This window comes from Eleutherodactylus coqui, chromosome 2, assembly GCF_035609145.1.
Source record: "Eleutherodactylus coqui strain aEleCoq1 chromosome 2, aEleCoq1.hap1, whole genome shotgun sequence".
NCBI classification, from domain to species: domain Eukaryota; kingdom Metazoa; phylum Chordata; class Amphibia; order Anura; family Eleutherodactylidae; genus Eleutherodactylus; species Eleutherodactylus coqui.
In genome coordinates this window covers 233,971,156-233,992,898 of record NC_089838.1, presented here as the reverse complement: position 1 = coordinate 233,992,898, position 21,743 = coordinate 233,971,156, and the positions used below count along the sequence as shown (strand labels likewise).

Below are 21,743 nucleotides of genomic sequence, written 5' to 3'. Positions count from 1 at the left end.
CTATGTACTCCTAGAGGTCATTGCGCTGATTCATTTTGTCATACTTAAAGGGATTATCCCACCAATGAGCTCACCTATCTCCCTCAGTCCTGTAGAAGTGAATGGAGCAGCTCAATCCACTTGTGCAATGTCGCTCCATTCACTAGGGAGACTCTAGTGGGTGCCATTCTCATGATCCCTGAGTATCTCAGCAATCAAACTCCCAGAGATCATACATTTATTGCCTACCCTGTGGATAGGTGATCGAATTTTTGGTGGGGTAACCTCTAAAGAAATGAATACAGATAAAGCAAGTTGCTACATATAAGACCAGAAACAGCTGTTGGAGAATGTAAATCATATTCTATATCAAGGACAGGAGATTCTTAGGGTCCTGAGTAATATACGGTGTACCAGAAAAATGTAATGGAGTCAGGTGTCCAAAAATAGCAACTCATCCTGGCACAGGTAAAGAGCAGTACAAGGCATGTAATACTGCACTATACTGTTGAGAGGCGCTATTAGACAGCCAATCAGTGCATGCATCTCAGGATTACAGGGGGTTTCCAGTTTGATGCATATAGATTGCCTGGATTTTCCAGCAAAGTGCATGTGTCACAGATCTGGGCTGCCTGTCACATTGTATGTTCAATCTGCTTTAAGTTACAATGGCCCAGGAAAGACCACTGTAAGTTGGAAATATTGTATCTTGAGACAACTGTAATTTGAACTGTATAGTATATCTTACCTCCATCATCAAACAGCCACCAAACATCAATTGTGCCCTTTCCTTGCTTCTTCTTAAACTGTTCACTAGCTTCTACAAGTCTCTGGTTATACTCGCCCATATGTATTGGTGGAACTGTACTGGCTTCTAAAACATAAAGCAAAATTATTCATCTAAAGTGTCAAAAATTGACACTAGCAATTCCACCGTGGTTGTCAGCAGAGCGCCATTAAAATGCATCTTTATAGTCTAAGATAGAGATTGAATTTGATTATAAAATCTCATAAATTTTATGTCATGCTCAAAAAATGGAACGAAGGAAATGGATTTGTCAAATTAAGCAGAAGGCTGAAATGAGAATAATGCAAACAGTTTAGAAAATGTCATCTTAAATTATTTAGTAGATATAAGATCATAGCCCACATTATTTAAAAGTATCAGTTTTGACTTCTGTAATGTTTTTTTTCCCCTGCCAAACCTTGGGCCGTCTGTCACTTTCCATCCTTTATTTGGAAAGTTTAATATATTTTGCTAACAAAACAACAACCAAATTTACAGAATGTTCTGTTTTTTTCCCTGAGTCAATATGACATTAGATGAATTATATATGAGCTATTCTAGCTTTAAAGGGGTTTAACAGTTTAATAGAGGTGGTCCTACTAACATTTCTGTAATATAGGTACTACTAAAATAGAACCCCAAACGCTTACTTCATAGACTGCAACTTTTTTTGTATACACTTATCCATAAATGTAAAATAGTAATATTCTTCAGAGTTGCAGTGCCTGAGAGCATCATTTCAGGAACAAATTTCAGTAGGGACTATATGGTGAACTGCCACATTAAAGGAGTTCTGTCATTTAAAAAGAAAAATTTCTATAGTCACCTATTCCTTCCCCGTCAGTCTACTTACCAGATCTTCACCTCACCTATCTACTCCTGTCTCCTGTAGCCTCAGGGGGGTCACCTCATCTCCAGCTGGCTGATTCCTCTCCTTCCTGAAAGGTTACATACATTGCCAGCAGTCTGCTTCCTGCCAGCCAATGTACGTTCCATCATAGTTCACAGGCCAGCAGAGGGAGTGCCGATCTACTGCAGAGGCTGCTCATGCGAGCTCTCTCTGAAATAGATCAGCATTCCTTCCTAGGCAGTGAACGCTACAGCACAGGGATATGACCTTCACTGACTCGTCCAGAAAAAATATGTGAGGAATGCAGTGAAGAGAAGATGTGGTAAGTAGACTAACAGGGATGAAATGGGTGAGTATAGAATTTTTTTTAATGACAAAACCCCTTTAAGCAGTCCATGCTGTCCATAGAAAAACTCTAATGAAACCAGGATTGGGATTATTTCTCTACTATCAAGCTATTTCAGGATGAGAAAACGCTGATTGCAGTATTTTCAATAACATTATTGGACAGAAAGACTAAACAAACATACAACGATTATTACACTTATGAACTTGTTACATTTCCTTTATCTTCTTTTAGAAGAAAAAACAGTTGATTAAACAGTTTCAAGTTTGATATATACTCTGCATATGGCTTGAAATTAGAGAAAAGATGAATAAACATTATTGGAATTTTGGTATGGGACTTTTTCTTTTGCTGCGTCAGTTCTCTGAGAGCTGGTAGCTTGCAGAGCAATTACAGTGATAGATGGCCTGTCATGTGGGCACTAAGAGTGGCGATTAGTAGCTCTTGACATGTTCAGTATTGCACAACATAGCGTAATGGGAGAGGTGATAACACCATCAAGCATTTGAAGTACATCTTTCCACAAATTGTTATCTTCTCAGAATACTGTCAGAAACAATTCACTGGTACTTGGGTTTTCACAATATTTTGTTAAAATCAAAATTACAATAAATTTACCAGCAATTTCAGTACTTTAATATGCATGTGTTCTTGATTCTTGTGCTTAATAAAAGTCTCTTATTTTTCTATGTTCTAAAATTACCTATTTAGACACAGTAGTAATAATAGCAATCACCTTTATTTATATAGTGTGTGCATATTTTGCAGCACTTTACATCACATGATATTGGGTTCTGTCCCTATCGGGGCTCCAAATCTATAGTCACCTATCATGTTTTTGAGGTGTGGGAGGAAACTGGAGGTAATCCACGCAGAAATGAGGAGAATATACTAACTATGTAAATGCTCTCCTTGGTGGGATTTGAATGCAGAACCCCAGCACTTCAAGGTGACACTGCTAACCACTAAGCCACCATGCTGTGTTTTTTTTCATAAAACATGAATCATCATTATGGAATTTATTTTAAGCCCAAACAGCAAAGTATAAAAGGTGCAGCTTGCACAGTGTAAACATCAATAGCGTTATATTGCTCCCTCGAGCAAACTTCTAGTAGGGCACCGCACAGAGTCCAGGTCCAAAAAACAGCCTCGGCTGATAGTCACCAAGGTAGAAAAGGTGAATGTTCCTGCTCCTAGAAAAGGAAACAAAAGAGGCAGAATACAACACAGATAATGCAAACTGTTTGTAACAGCCTGGAAACAGTTCCAAATGATCTTCACCAGGTCTAGCACTTCCGTCATTCAGCAACCTCCTGCTTGATACGCCTATCATGATGGTATAGCCCAACCGTCGCCTCTTTTGGGGTATCAAAGAAATGTCATTGTCCCAGTGCCACTACTCACAGCTATGCTGGATATATCATAGAATATGATAAATGAAGTGCCCAGAGCAGTCATTTTACATCAGGAAACGTCATCCGCCTCTTCTGAACCTCAGCTTGAATAGTCAAGAAATTGGGTGCTTTACAGAGGATGATATCTCTGTCTCTATAATGTAGTATTTTTAATGAGCACAGGCTGAGGTGGATAACCAGGACGCATGCCTAGTAGAGACCCTGTGCGCTTGTTCCACAGCAGAGTGGTGTGTCTCCCTGCCAAACTTCCATTGTACCCACTCCTCAAGGAAAGCATTAGGATATGTCCTCTCCACCTTCTCTAGAACCTCCACAAGCTGAACATTGTTGCGACAAAGCCTATTTTGTAGGTCATGCAACAATAGTTTGATCAGACTTTTTGCAGTCCTTAGTATTGTCGATCACTTGGTCTTCTATGGTACTAATCCTTTGTTCAACATTGCTAATGTGTTACCATACAGGGCAGCGCGGGGTCCCGCGGTCGGCACGTGTCGCTCTGGCGTCCTGGAGCTCTGGGGTCTGGGCTCTCCCGGCGGCGTGGGGCGGCCGGCGTGCGGCGGCGTGTCCGCCTGTAGGGTGCCGCCCGCACTCCTCCATCCTTCTTAATCAGCAGTGGGAGGAGTTGCCTCCTCCCACTCCCTGCCCCTGGGCGGAGTCTTGTAGTTAAAAGACTGGCAGTGATCTCAGCTCACTGCCAGTTATTGGTTCTGTCAGCTCCTGGTTAGTTCTGTCTGCAGTTCCCTCCAGTCAGTCTGCTAGTCTGCTCGTCAGCTTCCTTTTCCTAGCTCTGTCTAGTGCTTAGCATTTCCTATTTGGTGAGTCCATCTGCCTTCCTTGTCGGCACTCTGTCCCCCGGTAGTTAGTTCCATCTAGGTAGTCGCCAGGTCCCTAGCCAGAGTAGGGACCGCCGCCCAGTTGTCCGCCTGGGGTTAGCCAGGTCGAGGCAAGTAGGCAGGGACAGTGGGGTGCGGTAAGTTCAGGGCACCCCATCTGGCGCTCGGGGGTCAGAGTGCCATAACATAATAACTGGCCCTTAAAACTGTTTTTCCATGGAGGCGATCAGCGCCCTTGCAAACCAGCTGCAAGCCCTGGGGCTGGTGGTCCAGGATTTGTCCGCTCGTATGGCAGCCCAGGAGCAGCGGGGGCTGTTGCAGGGTCCGGATGCCTCAACCAGTTCAGAACCCAAGTGCCCTCTTCCCGAGGTGTTTACCGGGGAGAGGAACAAATTTGTCGTTTTCCAACAAGCTTGTCGCTTGTTTTTTCGGATGCGTCCCCGTTCTTCCGGGTCGGAGGCCCTGAGGGTCGGGCTTATAATGTCCCTGCTGCGGGGCTCTGCCCAGACCTGGGCTTTTTCCATTCCCGAGGGTTCCCCCTGCCTACAGTCGGTGGACTCCTTTTTTCAGGAACTCGGGAGTATCTTTGATGAACCGGACCGAGTTGGGTTGGCGGTTTCTCGGCTGTTGGCATTGCATCAGGGGTCGCTTGGTGTGGAGGATTATTGCTCTAACTTCAGACGCTCTGCGGGTGATACAGCATGGAATGATAGCGCTCTGAAAGACGTTTTTCTGCAGGGCCTCTCGGACGCAGTTAAAGACCTGTTGATTTCCCATCCTGTTCCCGGGTCCTTAAAGGAGGCTATGGAGCTAGCAGTGAATGCAGATAGGAGGTTCAGGGCTAGGAAGCAAGATAGACAGGCCCGTAGAGTTAGGGAGGTCGTTTTTCCTGTTCCCTCTTCTTCCGTACCGGTCTCTGTTCCCGAGCCAATGGAGGTGGACCCGCTGGACCCCAAAGAGCGACGCCGGATTCATTTATTGCATCGTCTCTGCCTCTACTGCGGGAAAGCTGGACATCGGGTGATAACCTGCCCCCTAAAGCTTCAGCGCTCACAGTCTGAACCAGCGGAAAAACTCCAAGTCCTAGGCGATTGCAGAGAGGATCGTCTAGGACTACAGGTACTTCCTAAACTTCTGGTTCCTTGTCAGGTTAGATTCCGGAACTTTTCCCGCCCCGGGCAGGCGTTTATGGATTCCGGAGCAGCCGCTAACCTGATAAGCATGAGTTTCGTTAGACCCCTGATGGCTGAATTTGTGGCGCTGGAGACGCCAATTCGTTTTACTAGCATTGATGCTACCCCTCTTGCTACGGGCTTGGTACGATGGAGGACCCCAGTGTTACAGTTCACGGTGGGGAGTTCCCACTCGGAAGAACTATCATTCCTGGTGATGGAGAAAATGTCGGTAGACATGGTACTAGGGATGCTGTGGTTGGCGTTGCACAACCCCCAATTCAATTGGACAACCCGGGAACTGACTCATTGGGGACTATCCTGCCATAGCCATCTCGCTCCCCTTCCTCTCTGCTCAGTAGATACCGCGCTCATTCTGGAATACTTGTCTGATTTCTGGGAGGTGTTTTCCAAAAGCCTGTCAGAGACCCTGCCTCCTCACCGAGAGTGGGATTGTGGGATGGACCTTATTCCAAACAAGCCCATCCCTAAGGGGAATGTCAAGGCTGATGCCCTCTCCTGGAGTTTTGGGGTGCCAGAATGTAAATCACTGCCTCCCGAAAATATCCTGGAACCTGGGGTTGTGGTTGCGGCTGTGGACTCTGGTCTCATTCCCCGCCTTCAGAGTGCTCAGCAGGATGCTCCACCAGGGGTTCCTGAGGGCAGATGGTTTGTGCCAGAATCATTACGCCTCACAGTTATTGAAGAGTCCCACTCGTCAGTTTTCGCGGGTCATCCGGGAGTGCAAGGGACTCTGGATCTTTGCTCCAGGCTCTACTGGTGGCCTGGCATGTCTCATCAGATACGTGACTTCGCAAGGGGGTGCTCTGTTTGCGCTCGCGGCAAGAGTCGCCAGCGGCGTCCTGAGGGTCCTCTGAGACCGTTGCCTGTGCCAGCGCGCCCCTGGTCGCACCTTTCGGTAGATTTTGTCACCGACTTGCCAGAGTCACAAGGGTTCACCACCGTTCTGGTGGTGGTGGACCGTTTTTCTAAGATGGCCCATTTCGTGGCGTTAGAGAAACTTCCTTCGGCGATTGAACTTGCCCATATCTTTGTTAAAGAGATTGTTCGCCTCCATGGAGTTCCTGAGAACATTGTGTCCGATCGCAGGGTTCAGTTCGTAGCACAATTTTGGCGGGCTTTCTGCAGAAATCTTGGGACTTCGCTTTCATTCTCTTCAGCATTCCACCCACAGACTAGTGGTCAGACTGAGCAGAAGAACCAGGATTTGGTGCAATATTTAAGGCTGTTTGCAAGCGAGAAGGCTCATCGGTGGGTTGAATTTCTGCGTTGGCTGAGTTTGCGCTGAACAACCGTACCAGTTCTTCCACTGGGGTTTCTCTGTTTTTGTGCGTTTATGGCCAGCACCCCTGTTTCCTGACTTCTCTTCCTACCCCGTCTGCCTGTCCTGCAGCTGATGTCGCCACTGATGCGCTGCAGGGGGTATGGAAGGAGGTGCAAAAGAATCTAGAAGTAGTGGGGTCTTGCAGGCAGTTACGCAGTGGGAGGAGCCTCTCAGTTTCTGAACCTTACAAGGTGGGTCAGAAGATGTATCTGTCCTCCAGGAACCTAAGACTGAAGGTCCCGTCCTTAAAGCTTGCGCCGCGCTTTGTAGGGCCTTTTACTATTACGCGTGTAATTAACCCGCTCGTCTACGAACTTGAGTTGCCAGCCAAGTGGAAAGTGCATAGGGTTTTCCACAAGTCCTTGTTGAAACCCTTTGTCCCTTCGGTGAGACCCACCTCCGGTCCCCAGCCTCCCAGCCTGGTCCGGGGCGAGGTCGAGTATGAGGTGCAGGAAATCATGGATTCTCGTCTGCGATGGGGGACCTTGCAGTATCTGGTGGCTTGGAAAGGTTTTGGTCCTGAAGACCATTCCTGGGTGGCAGCACGGGAAGTTCACGCTCCTGTGTTGGTACGGCGTTTTCACCGTCGTGTTCCGGATAAGCCTGGTTGGGTTTCCGTGGGCCCGGAGGTCCCCCGTCAGAGGGGGGGTAATGTTACCATGCAGGGCGGCGCGGGGTCCCGCGGTCGGCGCACATCACTCCGGCGTCGGCTCCAGCGTCCTGGAGCTCTGGGGTCGGGGCTCTCCCGGCGGCGTGGGGTGGCCGGTGTGCGGAGGCGCGGGCGTCTCCGCCCATAGGGTGCCGCCTGCACTCCTCCATCCTTCTTAATCAGCAGTGGGAGGAGTTGCCTCCTCCCACTCCCCGCCCCTGGACGGAGTCTTGTAGTTAAAAGACTGGCAGTGATCTCAGCTCACTGCCAGTTATTGGTTCTGTCAGCTCCTGGTTAGTTCTGTCTGCAGTTCCCTCCAGTCAGTCTGCTAGTCCGCTCGTCAGCTTCCTTTCCCTAGCTCTGTCTAGTGCTCAGCATTTAGACAGGGACAGTGGGGTGCGGTAAGTTCAGGGCACCCCATCTGGCGCTCGGGGGTCAGAGTGCCGTAAAATAATGCGTTCAATGACCTTTTGTAAATCATGGCGTATAATGTCAATGCTCTCTGAAAGTACATAAGAAGTATTTGTAGTGTGTCACAGCCATGAAAACCTCTTTCAGGGTAGGCTCAGATACAGTTTCTGTGCACTAGTTGACTAAGCCTTCATCAAGTGCAGCCTCTAAAGTAGGAGATGTACCTGTAACAGGGTCTGCATCTGAGGGGAGCTCCATCTCTGTAGTCATCATATCTGCCTTTTCTAATACCGCAGGCACTTTTTAGGCATCTGGAGGCACATTAGAGGAGGTGGTACAAGGGAAGCCAGAGTCAGCGATGTCAGTTTCTCTGGGTGAGTTGTTTAAAATCGCCCAAGGTTCATCGCTACCTAACGCTGTTTATCTGCTGAGATGGGCCGCTTGGCATGTGGAGCGCTTCCGGTGCCATCTCTCTGCACCCTCTTGCTGGGGCTCTCTAACTTTTCCGCTAGTCATCACCTCTCAGAGTAGTCCCAAATGGCAGAGAGGGCTGTTCACAACTGCACCTTTTCAATCTACCTGCCAGAAATAGTCTCCGAGGAGCAGGAACAGGAAAAAATAGTAGGACTCCTTGAACATGCCACACTTGGCCACACCCCATATCTGTCTATACCAACACACAGACTATATATACAGTATTATGTATATTGGTAGAAGACACAATTGTGTGTGTATGTATGTGTGTATATATATATATATATATATATATATATATATATACACATCCCATGTACAGGCATCATATGCATGTGTAGTAAAGTCAATTGTGCTTTTTGTTGGGTGAATCAGGACTAATAGCTGAATAATTGCCCGTCTGACAGTCATCATCCTAAGCTTGATAATTAAAGGTATATTTGTTTGTATGTACAGGGGGTACATTCTGAAACCCCTGTTGGAGCAACAAGAGTCCTACCATAAAGAAACAATACTGTAAAAGTACTGCACTCATGGGCTATTTATATTGTAGTGCATGATAATGCAGAATGAATTATTTTCATCCTATTGTAATAATGAAGGAAAATTAGGCAAACTAATTATGAGATGTCAAGCGTTCTGCAGAAAGTTTCCTGAGCGTCAGATCTGTACTTGTTGTATACTTTATCATTTATTTTTGTCTCGTCTTTTTTATTTTTCCGAGTATAAATAGATCTTGACAAGTTTATTCTAATGTTCTTAAACAGACTCTGCCAGTGTATCCATCTCACTGACCCTGTCAACACTAGCAATCACCATTTCACTGCATATATTTGTATATGAAATCTTTTTAGTCAGGAATAGAATTACATTAAAATACAATGTGTGATCAGTTTGCAGAGAACATGACGTGGTTTTGAATCAGAAAAGTTGATAATATATTTAAATTGACTTGTTTTTCTGAAATATTCTTTTTTTAGTTCAAGTTCATTTCCCCCGGAGGATCATTTATATTCATAAGTATTATTTGGGTTTTGTATGCTGCCATATTATCTGTCCGACTGTCTCGTCTAATTTAGGAGTTCAAGTGTCAAGTTTCTGCCCTCATAAAAATTCTTCTAAAACCTGACACAAATCTAAAGCTTTTGCATTACTACAAGTAAAAGGTAAATAGAATTCTTCCATATTGATTGAAAATCTTCATAGTTGGATTTTCCTACAAAAGTGCTATTGGCATTTGCCAACTTTACTGTTGATGTAAAATAACCCACATCTTTCTTGACTCTCAGTATATTGGAAGACTGCATCAGATCAGATAAAGGATTGTTTTATGTGTCAATGAACAAATCAGCGCTGAGAGGAACTTTACAGCTAGAACAGTTTTCTACATGTAAAACTATCTTTTTTTTAGAGCAGTACCCCCACCAGCCATGGACTATGTACTAAATACTTTTAAGTTATCCCTTGTTTTTATATATGTAGTTGCTTTCAGTTTTTTATCTGGTTGTGAACAGTTTAGCTGCATTGTGAACCAGCAGCTAAATCTGTCAATGCATATTAGATTGTCGGTCTTCGAATCTCCGTGGAAAGACTGATAATATAGAGCAGTCCATCAGTCCTCTATTAGCAGATATAAAAGGAAACAAGGATTAGATAGGTTGGATTTTAACATGTCAGATCCTTTGTTTGCCCAGAAGAAAAATATGCTAACAGGTGTATGGTTGCAGCTTATTCGTTCTTCTCAATGGATTTGTTGATGTTACTGCAGAGTTTGTAAATTGTTATTTTAGGAAAGAGTTTTCCTTAAATGGCCACTGTGGTGAAAACACATTTTTCCATGCTTGTCCCCCTCACCTAATTATTTGTCACACTCTGTCGCTCTCCTCTGTGTATTCTAGCCACTTCCATGCCTGTCTAATGCTTGTCATGCACCATCTTGAGAGTGAGATTTTTTACTTTCACTTTCAATCAATCCCATGATGCATCAGCACAGCAGGTTATACAATTTTTTTCCTGCTAGGGGAAGTTTAATTATCATTATCTTCTATATTCACCTAAATAAGCTACAACCCAGAAGTATACTGTTAGAAGGATGAGCTGTGATCTCCTCTATTATAACTGTGTGACAGGAGCTGTTTGATCATCATCAGTATCTGTGACAGGAATAGCTGTATCCACCTGTATACAGTGGTGTCAGTGATAGATCCATGTAACAGCATCACGCAGACTGAGAAAATGACTAGAAAATGAATCCATAACCCCAAGTAGATCTAAGCTGGTCAGAATTGAGATCACATGACCATCTGAGATAAAAGAGGCTGGGAGATTCAGACAGAAAGGAATAACTAACCAAGGTAACACTAGCTCACTTATATACAATGGGGGATAGCTACATAATGAATGAATTTTTAAAAATCGCCGGAGTGGTTCTATAATGTAAAACTCCAACCAAATTTTCATGCTTAGTAAAATAGACATACTAGAGCCTGTAAATGGACAATGGCTGTAAATTTTTTTTACTGTCATCCTTCTAATGAAAATTTCCATAGTGCTCTATGCATTATAGCTCTGTAACACCTTAGAAAATAACAGATTGCATGCCGGGGGCAGGAAGAGCAAGAAATCTCTCTATCTGAAATAGAATTTGAATCAGCATCTTTCAAAAATGGAACCTCTCTTGTTTGCACTGTCTACTAACCAACCTAAACCTGATATATTTTTTTCAGTGTGTAGTGCTACCATGAAACGGTCTTTGGGTCATATAGAACTCCAATCTTTCCTTAACTCCATATTCTCAAGCACTTGCACTCTCAAGACACCCGCACTTCAAAAACACCTCCCAAATCTGTCCTTTTGTAACAGCAAAACACATATTGTTGCCCTAATTCAGTCTTCTCTTGACTACTGTAACTCACTATTGATTGTTTTCTCCCTCACCAAACTGTTCCCTCTCCAATCTATTCTGAATAAATCAGCCAGGGTCATCTTTCTGTTCAACCACTACACTGATGCCTCCATCCTGTGGCAGTCACTGCACTGGTTGCTCATCCAATATACTTTAGAATACAATTTAAACTCATCACTCTCATCCATGAAGCTCTCCACAGTGCTGCACCACCACACACACACATATATATATATATATATATATATATATATATATATATATACCCTCATCTCTATCTACCACCCTACCCATGTTCTCCTTTCTGCCAATGATCTCAGACTAAGCCCTTTTACAATCTGAACCTCCCACTCCTCTCTGCAAGATTTTTCCCAGGCTGCAGTAATTCCCTGGAATGCGCTACCCCAAACAATCATGGTAATCACAATTATCCACAGTTTTAAATGGACCATAAAAATGTCTCTTTAGAGAGGCCGTACCATATCCCCTAATCTAACCCACCCCTGCTTACCCTTCTACATACTCCCTCAGAAACCTAATCCCTTCAACTCACAGTAACCCCTACCTTCAGTGCAACCTAATGCTCATCATATCTGTACATACAGAGATAGTTGCTGGTGATCATCTCATGCAGCTTTATGCATACTACCCTGCCTAGTAAAAGATGGCTAGACCATAGCACAAAGCATGCATTTCACCTTTTGTATCACCCCTAACTCCTCATAGATTGTAAGCTTTTGCGAGCAAGACCCCCACCCCTATTGTTCAATTTGTTTATTACTTTAATACTGTATGTGATGTCTGATTTTGTCTTTCATTTACCCTCTGATTTGTAAGGTCCTACGTGATATGTGTGGCGTTATATAAAGATTATTATTAATATTAGTTGAAGCTTCAGCCAATTGCTGCAGAGTTCTAAATTATGTTAGCGCAGGGGGCATCGTTTTGCCAACTCCTCCTGTACAGAAAAGTAACAGGCAGTTATTTAGGCTTTCCCATGGTGTTGAGTTCAAATAGTATAAAAAGCACCTTGGAAATTTTCATTTGAGGGATCATAGTTGAAGAAATATGTTACAGTCACGTACTGTGAAGTTGCAATCCATTTGGTGCAGGCTAGACTTGGGTGCGGAGTCTAAGGAATTCCCTGGTCTTCACCCTTAGGCCTTAGTCAGACGGGCGTTTTTTTGCGCGATTTGCGCATGCGCATGCGTCCGGCGATTTTATAAAACCATTGCTTTGTAATGGTATCGGACACCTGAGCGCTTTTTATGCGCTCGTCCGATAAATTATAGAACAGAAATCGCAGATCGCACCTATCTGCGATCTGCGATTCCTGTTCTCTTCTCTATAAGCGCTCAATGGGGCTGGCGGCAGCAGCGCCGACCCAATTGAGAACATATAGAAGACAAATCATTCTTCTCTGCCACAGCTGTAACAGCTGTGGCAGAGAAGAACGATGTTTGCCCATTGAATTCAATGGAGCCGTCAATACAGCGGCTCCATTGAAAGCAATGGGCTGCCGGCGTGCGCTGAGCCAATCAGGGGGCAGGTCTGACTCACACCCCCTTCACACCCACTGCAGGCCGGCCGCGGGGAACTCCGACTGCCGGGAGCAGGTGAGTATGTATATTTTTTTTATTTTAACACTTTTCTGGATGAATTGCAGGGAAGGGCTTATATATTTAAGCCCTTCCCGACAATTAATCCCACACTCGCCCGCAGCGCATTGCTTTCAATGGAGCCGCTGTATTGCCGGCTCCATTGAATGCAATGCGCTGGACAGCTCCGGCCCGTTTCTAATGAAACGCGGCTAGGAGCAGATTTTCGGGCGATTTTCGGGCACCGGTCTGGCGATTTGCGGATGCGCATCCGTCATGCGATCCGCAAATCGCGCGAAAAAACGCCCGTCTGACTAAGGCCTTAAAGGCTATGGGCATCTTGCTGCTGTTATTTGTGTAATTGCACATTTAAAAAAATGTTTGCAATTGATTGTTACAAATTTTAAATTCTTTGTCCGTTTACTGTCTATGCTTCCAATCTGGAATACATTGCAGTATTGGGGGACTGACTGTCATTCAGATAGACTGAGGGGCCTTGCAACTAATAACGGGCAATAAAAGGATGAGTAACGTAAGGTTTATAGCAGGTGGAGGGGGGCCAGAGGTATGGGACACATTATTTAGCGAAGTAGGATTTTATTACTCTCCATAACTATTTTGCCGGCTGTTTGTGTTTGAAGCCCTGAGCGCCGGCTCCTTCCTGTACTTGATGACCCTTGCTCCCTTCTGACACAGTTTCTTCTCATTGGTCTTGTCCTACAGTAAGGAGCTGGCTCAACAACTCACAGTCACTAACAAAACATCTTCAAGACACACAACTTAACAAACATGATCAAGACTAAGAAATATGCTGATTGGAAATCTCAGAGTATTGCTGTCAGTAGCGAAAAATGAATCAATAGCTTCTAATACTGGAAGCTGATATACAATAGAATCTACGGCATCGCATCTAATTTATATATTTCCCTGCAATCACTTTATTTCTGAATACATAAGCAAGAAATCAGGCTGCTTACCATGCAATAAGTGTGAACTTCCTTCAAGCTAAATGCAAATGTCGCTATAGCTAAAGTACACTATTATTTAGTGGAAGCTATTTTGACAGCTGAACATAACATAAATAGTTATAAGTAGAAATACTTGTAATGTATATAAATGACACGGCTATTCCTTCAGGCTCTAATTTTAATTTAGATGAAGTCATATATTTTCCTTACGGGAACTATTTTGTAAATTATTCAGAAAATGGAATAACTCACAAAACACAATGGAAAACTTTTTTTCTGGTTTTATCTCTTAACCCCTTAAGGACCAAGTGCGGTAAATATATGGCGCTTGGTCCTGGACTTTAATCCCCGCTGATAGCAGATGTATGGTGCAGGCTTAAGTCTCTACTCCTGCAATCAAACAGGAGCAGGTCGGGTTCTCGGCTGTCAGATACAGGAGAGGATGCAGAGGAGAAGGGAGAAGCAGTTTTTAACAGTTTCTGCCTTCTCCTTTGCCAGCTACATAGCACTCAATGAGCGCTATGTACTAAAAAGTGAAAGTGGAAGTATTACTTGCATTATGTGACCTGGCAATAACGTGACCACCGGGTGCCCCCTGCCACAGCAGAGCTGCAGGGTCCTAGGAGATCCAACTCAGCTCTGTTAGTGACTATTGTCACTAACGGGGGATGTTTTCCCTTGTAACTCGGGCTCTTATGGATGCCCCAGCTACAGTGAAAAAGTATAAGATTAAAAAAAGAAAAAAACAGTGTGAATGACCCCCAGAGGTCTTATATGATGTCATGGGGGTTATAGATGGTAAAAAAATTGTTACAAAAATAAGTTTAAAAAAAAATTACAGAAAAAAATAAAAATACATACTTAAAAAAGAAAATTACCCACCGCCAACACCAACGAAACCTGTTGCCGTATGCTCACTGTAATTCAAAACTATCCAAATTATTTATCAAAACATCCGATACAAAATGAGGAAACCCATTCCTATACTTTATTTTAGTGTAATTATACTAATTTAAAAAAATAAACAAGTATACATTTAAAAGAAAAAAAAATCTTTTTTTTTAGCTATTTACCTCTAATAAAACTATAAAATGGGAAAAAGTCAGTGAAAAAAGATATAAAAAATAGCCCTATATGTCACAGAAAAAAAAGCACAGTAAAATCACCACATGGGTAAAATCCCTAAAAAATGTCTGGTCATTTAGGACCAAAACAGCCTGGTCCTTTAGGGGTTAAAGGATAACATTAGCTTTAATTCCAATATTCACAACTCTACATATGTGAGATATATCATAAAGAAAGTCAGTTGAAACTCTGCAATAGTGTTACCTTTTTTAGATGTTTGACAAGAAATATTCAGTTTGGTGGATTTACCGAAGAACCTCCGAATTCTACTATTTCCATCTTGAAATTCACTGTCTTTAATGGTTGCTTCAAGTGCCAGTCTCTCGTGTTCTAGTCTCTGGAACTCCTCTACAAAATCAGATATGAAATAGTTATGAGTAGAGTAGATTTTGGATACATAAACGAGTTACCCATGACAACCCCCTTTTTTAACTTTTATAACCTGACAATTAGACCAGTAATAAAAGTGAAAACTTTGAAGGTTTATGATCTCTGGGACCCTCCACTATTGCTCAGAATGAGTGGTCCTTAGTCCCAGTTTCCATCTGGAGAGCAGATAAACATGTACTGTTCTCCCCCACAGACCTGAATGGAGCTGTAGACGCTCATTTGGCTTTTTCAGATAGACCCATTCAGATGTCTCTGCGCCTACTGACGAACACCCTTCCCAAGTCTCAAAGAGACATAATCATACAGTTGAAGGGATGGTAAAAGTACTCTGAGACAATCTGGTACAATATTGTTAAAATCACAGATACTATGTGATTCATCACATAGTATCATATATGAGAATCCACAAATATTTTCTTTGCTTTTTTTTAACCAAAAGTACAAATAACTATGTTTAGTATCTACATAAAGGATGAATAGGATATTCTACTGGATATAAAGCAGCGGTGTAGCACTTCTATAAATGAGCTAAGTGCAAATACAGAAGTGCAAATATTTTCTAAGACATGAGTTACTATATTACTACATATAAACGTGCTTCTTCATTGAACGTGAATGTGTGGCAGTAATATAGTGAAATGGTCTCTGGACCTGCTTTGCATTATATTGTGTTTGTAATTTGATATACTTACTTTGTATGAATATTACTGTAAAAAGACCAATAAAGATGTTGTGTGCTATATGGAGAATTAGAGAGGAATTCTCCGGTAGAGTGGACTAAGGAGATCATACTGTATGCATGTACAGAACAAAACATTTCCATCATTAGTTGAGAAACTTGCTGTTTATAGCAACCGTGATTAAAGGGTTTTCAGAGGATGTCATGTAAATGGCCTATTCTTAGGATAGGGAATAAATGCTTGATTGCAGGGGTCTGATTCCCAGGACCTCCACTATTTGGAAGAATGAAGGGAGTGCAGTGCTCCATCTAGGTTATTCTGTTATAGACATGGTCCATGGCCGATAGCATCTCTTAGTTCCTCCTCCTGTCACCCATGACTGGTGCAAAGTCCCACGACCAGAAATGCATTTCACTCCCCACTGGCCCAGCTATTACTGTCTCCTGTAGAGTACACACTTGCGCTTGTCCTGCTTCTTGAAGGACAAACTTGCCAATAGGTGCCTAACCAATAGATATCCTACTGCACAGAGATGTTATAGCATTACTGTCTGATTTCCTGGTTTGTGATCCATGCTTGTCTCACCTCGTTGTCCTCGCTTTCTCCTCTCCTGACTTTGTCTTGCCTATTAAACACAATTCTTCTGCCTGCTGCCTGCCCTGACTTCAACTTGTTACGTGACCACATCTCTGTCTACACCCTCTGATACCGCATTACAGTTTTCCTGACCACATACTGTCAACTGTTTCTAAACTGAGACTATTTCTGGGATATCAGTCATATGGGTAGTTTCTTCTGTCATATGGGTAGTTCTGCTTGATATTGCAGCTCAGTTCCATTCAAGTGTATGCGACTCAGCTGCAAAGCCAGGTACTGCCACACTTATATGTATGGCACTGTGGCCCCTTCAGTCTGCTGATTTGTGGGCATACCCGTAATTAGAACCCCACCAAGCAAACATTTATGGCCAATCCTACGAATAGGGCATCATTGCTTAAGTCTCAGGCACATCCTTTAACCCCATCTAGATCCATGACTTTTACTTAGTACCATTTTAGGAAACATAGGTTTTTAGATCACTTTTTATTCTAATTTTTGGCAGACAGGATAACAAAAGAACCTGCAATTCAGGCATTGCATTTTTTTACAGCCTTTTCCATGTGGGATAAATATTGTGATATTTTAATAGCTTGGAGTTTTACGTACATGGTAATACCAAAAATGGAGGGATTTTTAATTGTTTAGATTTTTTTAACAGGAGAAATGAGAAAAGTTTTTTTTTTTTAACTTTTAATATTTTTTATTGTTAGACTTTATTAGATCTTTTTTTTTACACTTTTATTTAGTCCCCACAAGGAATTTGAACTTGCAATAATGTTGATAATGTTTTCTAATGTTTCCTATGAAGCCCTGTCACAGGCAGGGCTTGATAGGCATCAATACATGACAGCCATGGAAGTCTTCATTAGGCTTGTGGCTACCATGCTAGCCCATCAGCACTTCCTAATTGCATTGTGGGAAAAGCAGTCTCCCCGATCCAGCTAAATGTTTAGATGTTCGGTTAACTTTGACCATGGCATCTAAATAGTTAACTGCCATGATCAGACTAACTCTGATCGTAGTAGTTGCTGTCAGCTGTCAGCTATCAAAAACATGCAGCATTTATGACCACATGATGTACTGTATATTTACTTTATGCAGTCGGGAATGGGTTAAACATTAGAAAGTGCCACAGGAGATGATGGTAAAATTAATAAACACATTTAACAATGGCTAGGTCTATAGCTTATGATTCATGGTACTTACAGTGTTCACTAATAGGATGATCACAGGCTTTAGTGGTGATTCTTCTATGGCCACTGAAGCCTTTGAATGACTGTGTGTCAAACGGCAAGTGATTGCCCGATGTGCCGGGATAAGTGAGTATTCAATTTCTCTTGATTTTAATTCTTGATCATTTTTTTTAATGCCTTGGAAAACCCCTTTAATGTTTTTGAGCATTCAAATGCAAAAATACAGAAGGAATATCAAAAAGATTGGACAATGTAATGGCCATTCTATATCCCAAATGGTTCTTATTTTCATCAGAGGATGGGACATCATTCAGGATTAAGCATAAAGAGGTTTGTTATCCATTAATGTGATAGGAGCACTAGACTGTGGTAAAAGTTCCTCACTGGGAAAGTTACCTTTTATTGTACAAGAATGAAGTACGGAACTAATCTTCCTTGTCTGGCAAATGGCGTATAAAAATGGTTTCTACACAGTGAATAGTCAACTGATACCGGTTTCAATTACCCATCTGACACTTACGATCGCTAATACTTCTTCTTTAATTAGGCTCTGCTATAATAACATGATGACTGTATTTAATAGGATATAACGTTAATCATGCATCTGATTCCGTTAGAAAGGTTATCACTTCTCATTCTTTCTCAAAATTTCCATCAAAAATCTCTTTTCGTGATTTGTGATAACAAAACAGGTTTCTCACGGAACTATTTTACCACATGTTGCGCAAATAACTCAAAGAAGCATATCAGATTTTTGTTTTGTCTACAAAATCACACAAAGGGCCTACCTTTTAGGCATTCAATTTTATATAACTAATGAGATTTGGAAACTCAGCTATTTCAACCTTTTTACATTGACAGGTTTCATTGTCTGAACCCTTCTACAATTTGTGTTCTCCTACCAAGAAGGTGCTTGTTGGATCAGGCTGGCTTTGTAGCGGGGAAGCCACTACCCAGAGTGTATAGCAAGGCACACTTTGTAATCAATGGAAATCTATCCATTCCATTGTTTATAGTGGGCAGTCCTTCAATGTTGAGAAGTTTTCTAGACACGGTTCTTGTATTTATTAAGGGATGTCTCAAACTTGAAAGTCCTAAAAGTACTTTTTTCTATTTCAAAAATGTTATTGATTTTTGAAGTGAAGGTACAAAATATAATGTTAATGTTTCACTAGTAAAAAAAACTTGAAATCTGTGAACAGCAACACAGAGAGGGAAGAAATAAGAAAAAAAAGAGAAGGGGATGGATGTGGATAAGGTGGGGGACGCAAGAGAAAGGTTAAAAAAAAGGTGGATTTTCTAACCACAACATGGGCTTATATAGAGAAAAATCTAAATAATAACAGAAGCCTAAGATCCTTGCTGAAAGCGACTGCAATCAGTGGAATATACCCACTTCCCATGGCCAACCTGGACGTACAGAGGCTTCCCCCCCTATGCTGGCAACCCTGCAGGCCTGGAATCTCTACAAGCCTATCACCGAGGGAATCACTAAAATATAACTTTTATTAGGTAATGATAAAAATAAAAATGTATAAAAGGCGTGGAGTCTTATTCCAGTTACACTCCTACTGGACAAATAGATATTCTAACAGTAGTAAGTCCATATAAATATATAGCAGATGATGCGCTAAGTTCTAACTCCACAACCACAATGACCCAATCTATATTGTTGGTGCATGGGTCGAGATATATATTATGGTTGTGTACAGCTCCACGTGTATAAATGACCACAAGGGCTAACAAAGCACAATGTAGGTTATATTTTGTGTATTTATACGTTGGAGCCGATAAATGGGTAAAGGCCAGAATAATAAATGTAACCCCCGTCTGGCAGAGTATTGAGGCATATATTAATGCCCAGGAAATATAGCATCAATCAGGTATATACTATGTGGTATATCCCATATTATGGTGGATTATACCCTGATGCGATAACCAGCTATAGTAAACACGGTCACTAATTTCATCTATATAGTGACTCGCTTGACTGACGTCATTTAGCGTGTTTATCTAGTTTATATAAAAGCTGGCAAATAGACAGCAGCGCTGAGTGGTCTGTAACTAGGAGTTAAATGGTGCAAGGACATATTACAGCACCAAACGTTCCTTTTATTTTACCACATTCCCATTAGGGACAGACACAGCGGAGAGTCTTAGACCAGGGTCATTAACTCATAAGACCCTGTCACATGGACTAAACACTGCTGAGTGCAGCTAATAAAAACAGCTGATCACTGCTTCACTAGAGATGAATGCCGCTGTTTGTGAGATTTTATAATCACCAGCAGCTACGAGCAGCTAAACTGAAGAGGGTTCAATAAGATATATAATGAACCCTCTTTGTCAGTAACTGCTGCATTCACTATCACCATTTAAGCATAGATAGCCCGATATACAATGATGTGGACATCTGTGGCATGTCAAGCACAACAATAAGGCTATCTTAGGCTGGCTAACACCATCTACGCGTTTCCGCGGTCCTTAATGCAGTGACCGCATCATCAGGATGGTGAGTCTAGGTTATAGAACCGAACAGCCTGAACGGCTGTGTGAAAATGAGCAGCAATGGTATGTTGCCCAGAGCAGAGGCTTTTTAAAGTACAAGCCACGCCTCCCAGCAGGGGGGCTCGTCCCCAGTGCTCCAATGAGCATCAACCAACACTAAACTGTGCCTCAGCGAAAACCTGTGATGGAACGGGATTCCCGCACATGTGCAGTAGCCCCGACGGGTCCGGGACGCCAACCACTGCCAACCTTAGGAGGTATAGCAGAGTTGGCGCCCAGCACCCCGGAACCGCTGCGCGCGGCAGAGATAAGTGCTGGAATCTCTACACCCAGAGACTGAAATCGAGTCCCGATGGGGGCTCAATTGACCTCCCCCTGGAAATACTAACTTATTATATTCCAGATATATCGATCACGAGGTGGCTTAGACTTGGAATCAAATGAGTGCGTGACTTGTTCGCGGGAGAGAAGATTGCTCCCTTTCAGACCTTGAGAATGTCCTTCGGTGTTTCCTCAGATGACTTTTACCTATATTGCCAAATAAGGTCATATTTAAACATGTCCCACTTGGAGAATTGTTCCCTCCCCAAGGGATTGATTGCCTTCCTTTTCAATAAAGGACCAAAGGATGTTTCACATATGGGTACACAAAAAAAAGTTCATCTCCTAAATTGAGAACGCGACTTAAAAAGCACATTTCCCCATAAACAGTGGATTCTTTCCTTTAACTGGACAAATAAGTCCACGCTGTCCGCAAACCTTCTCCAGACACATTACAAAGTGTTAACCAGATGGTATTACACACCTGTTAAATTAGCCAAATGCTTCCCCAACACAGACAAACTCTGCTGGAGAGGTGGCGGACAGGAAGGCACGTTAATCCACATACTTTGGGAATGTCAACTCATCCATAAATTCTGGAAGGCGGTCTTCCACACCATACGTAAGGTCACCCATAGCGCACTCCCCCAAAGACCAGAATTGGCATTACTGCTACTGAGATGTGACGAGATCCCTCCAACGGTGTGGAAATGGACTTGCCACATGCTTATGGTAGCCAAACTAGCCCTAACCAGGAAATGGAGGTCTAATCTCCCCCCCACAATCAAGGAGGTACATGATATTATGGCAGACCACTGCTCATATGAAAAAATCTATGCTCTATCCAACGAAACTATGCCTAATTTCCATCGCACATGGAACCCCTGGACACAATATTATTCTAACATAACCTCCCCCCCCCCCTTGCTGAGAAAGTAATCACACATAACTAAACTCAGATATAGATGTTGTACTGATCAAATGACTGCATTTCAGTTTTCAAGGATTTTTTCCTTAGTTTCATCTTTCTGCTAATTATCTTTAAACTTAATTCTTAACCCACGCATCGGACTATAAATGAAAATTGTGGGAAATAGTCCGATTCACACGGACAAAGTTTTAATTGCTGGACAAAGCATGTGTACCCTGCTATTTTTCTCATGAATATACAATATGTTACACATTGTGCACATG

General features: G+C 42.6%; 1 protein-coding gene across 1 annotated transcript in view; it reads right to left on the bottom strand.

Annotated features, from left to right (window-relative positions):
• Nucleotides 1-21,743, bottom strand: part of SLC12A1 (solute carrier family 12 member 1) — a 136,633-nt gene that overhangs the window by 9,993 nt on the left and 104,897 nt on the right. The window contains exons 20-21 of the mRNA XM_066589972.1: nt 15,062-15,205; nt 728-853 (exon numbers count right to left, since the gene is read on the bottom strand). Of these exons, the coding sequence (XP_066446069.1) occupies nt 728-853; nt 15,062-15,205 (270 nt within the window). The remainder of the gene's footprint in view (nt 1-727; nt 854-15,061; nt 15,206-21,743) is intronic.